The 9,795-nt window shown below is 35.7% G+C and overlaps 1 protein-coding gene across 1 annotated transcript; it reads left to right on the top strand.

The window, feature by feature from the left end:
* The first annotated feature begins 6,479 nt into the window (after positions 1–6,479).
* LOC128194029 (uncharacterized) lies at positions 6,480–8,384 on the top strand. Its single transcript, XM_052868563.1, has 2 exons — positions 6,480–6,823; positions 7,730–8,384. The coding sequence occupies exons 1-2, from the start codon at positions 6,485–6,487 to the stop codon at positions 8,003–8,005; spliced, it is 615 nt and encodes a 204-aa protein (XP_052724523.1). The 5' UTR covers positions 6,480–6,484; the 3' UTR covers positions 8,006–8,384.
* The last annotated feature ends 1,411 nt before the right edge of the window (positions 8,385–9,795 follow it).

Below are 9,795 nucleotides of genomic sequence, written 5' to 3'. Positions count from 1 at the left end.
TTGTAATATATAACTAGAAAGAATTGTTTAAATATAAATTAATTTAAAAACAAAAAAGTAATTATTGTATTGACTAAATTAAAAATTATTAGTATTTAAGTTAGTTTTTATTTTTAATAAAAACTTAAAATGTAATTGAATAGAATATTTTTAATAGTTATTGATAAAAAAATATATATAAAATTCAAAACTAATAATATATTTAGAGAAAGGCTGTTCAAGACAATCTATGATATTGTACAGCTTTAAAAAAAGTATTGGTTGACTACTATATTATTTTATTATGATGGAATATGTAATGGGACATGCAGACTAATTCCCGAGCTCGGACTTTCTACATTCCTAAAATTGACTGCTCTTTCTATTGGGAAACATTTATATTGTGTTTATACGATGTAATTTAATAGAGTAATTCAAAGAATTTACAATTTTTTAAAATAAAATGTTTTATTTGATGAAGAAATTGAAATAGAGAAATCTTAATGTGAAATTTAAAATAATTAAAATAATAGAATTTGAAATCATTAAAAAAAAGGAAACAAATTTAAATTCTTCCTTGGTCATGTTGAAAAAAGTCTACAAGTTTAAAAATATGACTGTGTCAACCTTCTTTCAGGCTGAGTTGGTCTAAGCCAAAGGGCATGTTGAGTCAACCCTTGCTAAGTCGACCCGTGCCTAGTAGCCAAAGGTTGTGTTCAGTCAGGTCAGACCAAAGGTAGAATTACTCACTCACTCAACCATATTTTGAGCTTGTAGTATAATTTTTGCAGTACGTGACTTCTTCTGTAATTGCTATTGAACTTGAAGGAGTGATGTTGAACTTGTGGACAAAATTATTAAGGGCGTTCTTAATTTACCAGTGTTGTCTGCTACTAAATTTCCAGTTGGATTACAATCCCGCGTGAAAGATGTGATTCAAATTATAAAAAATAAATCCACGGAAGTTTGTATAATAGGAATATGTGGAGGGGGAGGCTCGGGTAAAACCACCCTTGCCAAAGCTATCTACCATCAAATTCATGGTACATTCACGGAGAAAAGTTTCATTGAAGTTACTCTAGAAGGTAAACCAGTAAGAAGTTGTGTTAGTTTACAAGAACAACTTCTTTCAGATGTCTTAAAAATAAATATTAAAATATGGCCCAATATGTTTCTGAGGATTAGGCGGCTCAATTGGAATAAAGGCCCGTGAGAGGACATAATGTCTCTCTTGGAAAGGGACGCTGACGAAGAAACATCCTTCGTCCCAGACAGCAGAGAGAGAAAGAGCCTAGGGCTCTCCCAGGCACTAGAGAGAGAAGTAGAATGGCACCTTCCAGAACGGTGCAGTCATGGACATCTGGTGAAGGGAGAATGCGATCAGCACAGAGGCTTCGTCGGAGGTAAGAAAAACACTCTTGCTTTTATTCTCTGTAATGATATTTGGTTATGAGTCTTTTGTTACAACTGAAATGAAAGGGGGAGAACTCTATTTATAGAGTTCTTTGGGAAAAAGGAAACAACGGGAATAATACACTAAAAGAGCTGATTACTGTCTTTAGACAGTAAGCTCAATAGCCTCCCCTCAAGCTGGATGGTGTATACTCACTAATCCAAGCTTGGGAACGATGGATCTGAACTGCACGCGATGGGGAAATTTTGTGAAGACGTCGGCCAACTGTTCATCCAACCGGACAGGGAGAAGACGTAGGAGATTTGCCTGTATTTTTTCACGAACAACGTGACAATCAAGCTCTATGTCCTTGGTCCTTTCGTGAAAGCTTTGGTTATGACCTATGTGTCGCGCTGATTTGCTGTCACAGTATAGGGCAGGAATTCCAGCTTCCCGTACTTGAAGGTCTTGTAGGAGATAGTGAAGCCACTATATCTCACATACAGTGGCTGCTAGGGCACGATATTCCGCCTCGGTGGAAGATCTAGAAACAGTGCTTTGCTTTTTGGATTTCCACGAAATGAGGGATGATATAAGGAACACACAAAACCCTGTAGTGGACCTTCTAGTATTTGGACACGTTGCCCAATCTGAGTCACTAAAAGCTTTTATATGAACTTGAGAATCAGCTCCAAAGAACAATCCTTCCGAGGGCTTAGACTTGATGTACCTAAGAACATGTTGTACAGCCCGATAATGATGGTTAGTGGGAGATTTCATAAACTGACTCAATAGATTAATGGAAAAACACAAATTAGTTCTGGTATTGGTGAGATACAGTAACTTTCCTATCAATCTTCGATAGGGGCCAGGATCATCTAAGTAGCTGTTTGCTCTATACAGTGTGTTTGTATCACTTAGAAAAGGGGTAGAAGATGGTTTGCATCCCAGCATTCCTGTTTCCTTAAGGATGTCCAACACATACTTCCTTTGACATAGGTGTATACCTTTCTTAGATCTGGCCACCTCCAAGCCTAGGAAGTATTTGAGTTCTCCTAGGTTCTTTATTTGAAATTTGTTGTGCAACAAAATCTTTATGTTGTTGATTTCAGTCATGGAGTTTCCAGCCAATATGATGTCATCTACATAGACAAGTAAGGCAGTAAAATCGGTAGAAGTGCCTTTGATAAAGAGAGAGTGATCAAATTTAGACTGAGTATAGTTAACAGAAATGAGAAAGGAGGATAGTTTTTCAAACCATTGCCTACTAGCTTGTTTCAGTCCATATAGTGACTTAGTAAGCCTACAAACCTGACCCTCTTTATGGGTATTAAGACCAGGTGGTGGTTCCATATAAACTTCTTTATTTAAGTCTCCATGAAGGAAAGCATTGTCCACGTCAAGTTGATGTAGAAACCAATTATTTGAGGCTGCAAGGGCAATAAGTAGTCTAATAGTGGTGAGTTTGGCAATAGGAGAGAAAGTGTCTAAATAGTCTATCCCTTCTTGTTGTGTGTATCCTTTTGCCACCAGACGTGCCTTGTATCTTTCTATAGTACCATCAGCATTGTATTTGGTTTTGTATACCCATCTACATCCAATGGGTTTCTTGCCTGGAGGCAGCTGTGTTAAGTACCAGGTGTTATTGTCTTGTAAGGCCTTGATTTCCCTCTGCATAGCTTCTTCCCACTCACACATGCCTTTGGCTTCATTATAAGACCGAGGCTCATCATTTGCAGTAATGGCCATAGTATACTTTAAGTGCTTTGCTGTCAAAGATTCACAGGACAATAGATCAAACATGGGATAAGGGGTTTTAAAATTATTTTTCATAGATAAGGATTGATTAACCTGATGCACACAGTCATTGAGATATTCAGGAGTTTTTCTAACCCTGTTAGATCTCCTACAGCTATGATTTTCTTCACCATTAGCAGCACTGTCACTATTATTGTTGTCGGCGACAGTTTGTTGCGTCTCTATTTGCTCATTGGCATCCATCTCCGTATGTCTTTCATCATCAATAAGGTCATGATTGCCCAGGAGGTCATTAAGAGATGTGGTTCTACCTTCTCCTCTGTCAGTAACTTCCCTGTTGTTACACTGGTCTTTGTAGGGAAAAATGTCTTCATAGAAGACAACATTTTTGCTTATAAAAAGTTCTTTAGTGTTCATATCAAGAACAACATAACCTTTGACACCACCTTTGTAACCAAGGAAAACTCCCTTTCTAGCTCTTGGGTCAAGCTTATTTCTGCTGTTCTCAAGGGTAGAAGCAAAGCATAGGCACCCAAAAACTTTGAGATTCAAATAGGTAGGGGGAACATTATAAACAAGATCATAAGGAGTTTTGTTATATATTAAGAATGGGGGAAGACAACCTATTTATCAGGTAAACAGCGTGACTAACTGCATAGGACCAATAAGCATTAGGCATATTAGATTGAAAAAGAAGACTACGAGTCACATTAAGAATATGCTGGTGTTTTCGCTCCACAACAGAGTTCTGTTCAGGGGTCTCAACACAACTCTTTTGGTGATCAATGCCATACAAATCATACAAATTAACACAGTTAAATTCTGGTCCATTGTCCGACCTAACAGTTTTAATCACTTTATCAAATTGATTTTTAATCTTGACAATAAAATTCTGCAATAAATCCCTTGTCTGACCTTTATTGTTCATTAAAAAGACCCAAGTATGCCTACTATAGTCATCAACTATAGTGAGAAAATACTTATGGTCGTGAAGAGAAGAAGTTGAAAGAGGACCCCATATGTCACAGTGAACAATTTCGAAACAATCAGTAGTCAAAGAATTACTTCTAGGAAAAGGTAGTTTATGTTGTTTAGCATAGTGGCAAGCATCACAAACAATATCAGGACCCATTTGCACATAAGGGAACTTTTCACATATCTATTTCATAGTTTTATGTCCAGGGTGGGCTAACCTATAGTGCCATAAATTTACATCAACATGTTCATAAGAAAAGACAGATTTTGAAATGTAATTTTGATCCGGGTTAGGAAAGGCTTGTAGATAATAGAGACCCTGGGACGGTTTAGCATACCCAATCATCTTCAATGTAGAATTCTCCCTTATCTGACAAATCTCAAAAGAAAAGGTTAGATTGCAATTTAAGTCTCTGATAAGACTTTGGACAGAAATCAGATTGAAACAAAAATCTGGGATATACAGAACATTAAAAATAACCAAAACTTTAGAAAATTGGACAGTCCCTGCATGTTCAGCAGTGATAATAGTGTTATTTGGCAATTTGATAGAAATAGGTTTAATTTTGTAAAAAGTAACAAAGTTTCTCTTATCATGGGTCACATGGTCTATGGCCCCTGTGTCAAGAATCCAAGAAGAAATACCTTGTTTAACCTCTATGCTATCTCTCTGCACCTGGTTGATCTTGTGAGTGGGTTCATCAACCTTCTCTATCATTTTGAGGAGCTTCTGCATCTGCTTAGAGGTAAAAGAATTGAGGGCAGCATTGGTGCTGACCTGGTGAGCAGATTGAACACCCTCTAGACCAGAACTGTTTTGGCAAACATTAGCTGAGTTCCAGTCTCCTTTCCTGTCCGGATTGCTGTCAGGTTTCTTGTACCAAGGGGGTAACCGTGTTTGGAATAACACTCATCAACGGTATGATTCATTTTATTGCAATAGGAGCACTGTTTTCCATAGTTAGGGTTCCTTCCTCTCCCCCTTCCTTGACCACGTGGTCCATTACCACGCCCTTGGCTTTTCCAGTTATTGTTTCTTTCAGCAATGTTGGCCAGAACTTTGGTTTCAGCAGTTTGGCTCTGGCTGACAATGCCCAAATCTTGTCTCTCTTGTCTTTCTTGTTGCATGATGAGGGAGAAAACTCTATTGATGTTGGGGAGAGGATCCATCAAAAGGATTTGGGTTCTTAAAGTATTATATGTGTCATTCAGCCCTTTTAAGAAGCATATTACATGTTCTATTTCTCTATACTTCTGAGAAATCTTTGAAAGCTCACAGCTGCAAGGAATATCACAGGTACAAGTGGGTATAGGTCTAAGGGATTCTAATTCTTCCCAAAGAATTTTTAAATCTGTAAAGAATTGGCTAACACCTCTCTCCCTATTTAATTGAGTGAATATCTTGGAGTAAATCAGAAATTTTGAAATAGTCACCTTTAGAGAATCTTTCTTTCAATTCTTCCCATAGTTTCTTGGCTTCTTCAACGTATATTACGCTATCTGCAATCTCTGGAGAAAGAGTTTTTATCATCCAAGAAAGAACCATCATATTACATCTCTCCCAAGCATCGAATAAAATCTCACTTCTTTGAGGTTTCTTGATTGACCCATCAATAAACTTGATTTTATTCTTGGAAAGAAGAGCCCTCCTCATGCTTCTGCTCCAAGAAGAGTAATTGTTGTCATTTAGAACTTGAGAGATGAGAGTGAGTCCTAGATTCTCCCCAGGATGCAAGTAGAAAGGGCTGGTAGGGTTAGTAGATTGATCCATGTGCTCCATATCAGTAGAAATAAATCCAAAAAGAAAACAAGAAACAATCCAAGAATTGATGCTAGACTTGAAAACAAAGGCAGCGGAAGCAGAGCATGTTTAAAACCTGCTCTAATACCATATTAAAATAAGGCTCAATATGTTTCTGAGAATTGGGCGGCCCAATTGGAATAAAGGCCCGTGAGAGGACATAATGTCTCTCTTGGAAAGGGACGCTGACGAAGAAACATCCTTCGTCCTAGACAGCAGAGAGAGAAAGAGCCTAGGGCTCTTCCAGGCGCTAGAGAGAGAAGTAGAATGGCGCCTTCCAGAACGGTGCAGTCATGGACATCTGGTGAAGGGAGAATGCGATCAGCACATAGGCTTCGTCGAAGGTAAGAAAAACACACTCTTGCTTTTATTCTCTGTAATGATATTTGGTTATGAGTCTTTTGTTACAACTGAAATGAAAGGAGGAGAATTCTATTTATAGAGTTCTATGGGAAAAAGGGAACAACGGGAATAATAAACTAAAAGAGCCGATTAGTGTCTTTAAACAGTAAGCTCAATAATAAAGGTAAAAATACCTAGAGATGAGATGGGAAGAAGTATGATTCGAGAAAGACTTAATGGATATATATCCTTACATCGACTTGAGGGACTGTCACGTAATCTTTTTCATTTTCTCATTTCGGTCTCGGATTTCACCAACAATGAATCCCCTATCTTATATTCATTCGTTCATGGATATGGAGGATAATACTTGGGATGCTATCGCACCGTTCTTTAGCAGCCTGGTAAATCTTCGAAGCGTTTTCATTCAGTGTGACGCCGAGTTTCAACTATCTAAGCAAGTGAAAACTATTCTGGTTGAATATGGCGTGAATATTACAGAATCAAGAATTTCAAAGCATTGCTTCAGGTCTTCTGTGGTTGGTGTTGGGAGATACAATGAATTCTTAAATACTGTAAGTAATAGCATATGAGGTTCTTCTTTGGCTTTCCTTTCACTTATTACCTTCTACTAGGACTTTAAATGTGCATGTTAGGTCGAAGAAGTCACACCAGAAGTTACACGGCAGTTAAGAGAAGTTGGATGGTTTAGGGGAGTGGTTAGTAGGATAGTTATTTGTTGTTGATTATTATGTTTTAAGGGTTTCTTTTGAGGGGGAAACGGTTCGTCCTGGTTGGTGTGATGTATTTTTCATAGTTTGGACAGAGTTTATCCTGTTTGAAGGGATTTATTTACCTTGAATGCTGTTGAATGTTCTTTTAATTACGTTTTCCCATTAATGCTAGTGTGAACTTACGTGGAATTATAAATTTCGAGTGTTTTATTTATCGTTATAACTGATCTGAAGACTGGTTTCTTACTCTTAAAGAAACCTAACACCTTCATCATGATTTTAGCTATTAAACATAAAGTAATCCTAATTAATTAAGTCTCTGACAGAAAATACAATACTAAATTTTTAAGACCCTTCATTTCTATTGCCACAACTTCATCTAAAAGTTTCTGATTTTAATAATCAACTAACCAAATGATTATGCTTATACTAAGTACTAGGAAATTGATATCCACTTTCTTGCGGTACTTGCTTCATAAATGTTTTATTCCCAGTCATCGTATTAATACAAACCGAAAGAGATGAAAACAAAAATGCATATTAAATTCCTAACGACATGATATATACATAACAAAACTATTAACCAGTTTTGTTTAGAAATTACTGTTTGTATGTTTTAATTATGTATTACATTATCGTTGATTACATGCTCATTTTGTAGTTTTTAATGACAAAAATAATGATTGCAGATGACAATTCAAATAGCAGAATTAGATAAATTAAAAAGCTTTTTATCTCATGATACAGGTATTGACAAGCAGTGAGTCATGTGATGTTTGTCTCCCAGGTGACAATGATCCTTACTGGTTGGCCCATATAGGTGAGGGACATTCTGTTTCTTTCACTGTGCCTCAAGATCGTGTCATGAAGGGAATAGTTTTGTATGTTGTTTATTTATCAACCCGGGGAATCGTGACAACTGAATGTTTTACAAGTGTTTTAATTGTTAATTATACAAAGTGCACATTACTGATGCACAACCATGACAGAGTAATTTCATTTATGCCTTATTCACTTGAGTGAATTTAAGGAAGAGTAATCGAGAAGATTTGAGAGAATTTGAAAATAAATTTTTTTGTTGATTATTTGAGTGAATTTGGAGGTAAATGAGATTGGATTTGGAAGTAAATTTTTTTAATTTGTCACGTCAATCAAATCCTACAATAATTTTCACAAACTTTATTTCCAAATTCATTCTCACTTACTTATCTTCAAATTGACTCAAATAAATAACAAAAAAATTTATTTTCAAATCCCCTCAATTACTCTCCCTCAAATCCATTCATGTGAATAAGGCCTAAAGATGAAGATTGGCATGATATAATGTCAAATTTAGGATCAGGAGACAAGGTGGAGATTTTTGTGACTTTTGGAATTAATCATAGAGTCCTTGATTTCTGTATATTTTTTTTATCTTTTCTTTGTTTTTTCTCTAGTGCAGCTTATAGTGAATAAATTCATGTTTATATTGTACCATGTTTTTTCTCTTCACAGTGTTTCGGTTGCTTTACTTGAGCTGTTTATTGTATTTCTTTTATGGTTGATACTTCTGTCAATTCTTTTCCGTTTCAGCATATATGATATTTTATTAAGAAATCTTCTTAAAATAAGGCATTGCATTATGAAATAAAGATAGTTGTTGTTCGATATTTTGTTGTGTTTTACTTTGCTATCCATTTCACATACAATTTTAGGCATTGTAGTGGTTTTGAAAAAAAAAGGTCAAACCTGAAAGTAATATATGTAGTTGAATTTCTTGTAGATGTTTCCGGATTGATCTTTAAATTTTACTAATTTTGAGGTTTGTTGATGGTTGAAGCAACATAAGAATATTCTAAATCTTTGTCATCCATTAGTAAATTTCTTGACAATTATCAGAAAGATGCTCACCTATTTCAAGGATTGAACAGTTTCCCCATATTTACATAAGGAGTGTACTATATCCCAGTGATCCATCGGCGAAAAGAGAGATCCGAAACCAAAACAGTCAATCGACCAAGTGTCTCATAAGCGCAAATTAGGAAAGGAAAATATCATTAATGGCCAATTAATACATTTAATGGCCATATTAAAGATAAATATACAGTATTTATGAGTGATTGACAACTTATATTGCCAAAAGTAATGGTTAATCAATGGACTTGGTTGGCGCAAGCCCTATAAATATAGATGTCCACCTATAATCATCTTTTTCTATTATAATAAAATATAGACATCTGTATGAGACATATCGACTTGAGCGTGGGAGTGTCATCTGCAGTCAACAACTCATCAAAGTGGAAGAAGATTCAGTCCTACGTTCAACCTTGGCAGGTTCCACTTTTCATCATAATTTATAAATTATAATATATTTGTTTAACTCATTTTTGTGAGTAAAAATATCCTTCACAGGGGAAGATTCAGTCCTACGTTCAACTTTGGCAGGTTCTACTTTTCATCATAATTTATAAATTATAATATATTTGTTTAACTCATATTTTTGTGAGTAAAAATATCCTACACAGGAAGGTGTAGTCCTACGTTCAACCTTGATAGGTTCCACTTTTAATTATAATTTATAAATTATAATATATTTGTTTAACTCATATTTTTGGGAGTAAAAATATCTCGCACAAGAAGGTTCACTCCTACGTTCAACCTTATCAGGTTTTAATGTTATGTCATTATAAAATAAAATGTTGAATATTTTATTTAAGGCTTATTTTTGTGAGTTAAAATATCTCGCACAGAAAGGTTCACACCAACGTTCAATCTTATGAGGTTCCAATGTTTGGGGTGAAATCCGAAAAAGGGTTTCAGAAATCTCCGTTCAA

Source organism: Vigna angularis, chromosome 9 (genome assembly GCF_016808095.1).
Source record: "Vigna angularis cultivar LongXiaoDou No.4 chromosome 9, ASM1680809v1, whole genome shotgun sequence".
Taxonomy (NCBI): Eukaryota; Viridiplantae; Streptophyta; class Magnoliopsida; order Fabales; family Fabaceae; genus Vigna; species Vigna angularis.
The sequence above is the reverse complement of the archived record's forward strand: the minus strand, read 5'-3'. Positions and strand labels throughout refer to the sequence as shown.

What these genes read in the sequence shown, in the direction of transcription:
- LOC128194029 (XM_052868563.1), top strand. Translation starts at nt 6,485, where the DNA reads ATGGATATATATCCTTACATCGACTTGAGGGACTGTCACGTAATCTTT. An exon ending in ACAATGAATTCTTAAATACT is followed by an intron (nt 6,824 to 7,729) that starts GTAAGTAATAGC and finishes CTCATGATACAG; the next exon opens with GTATTGACAAGCAGTGAGTC.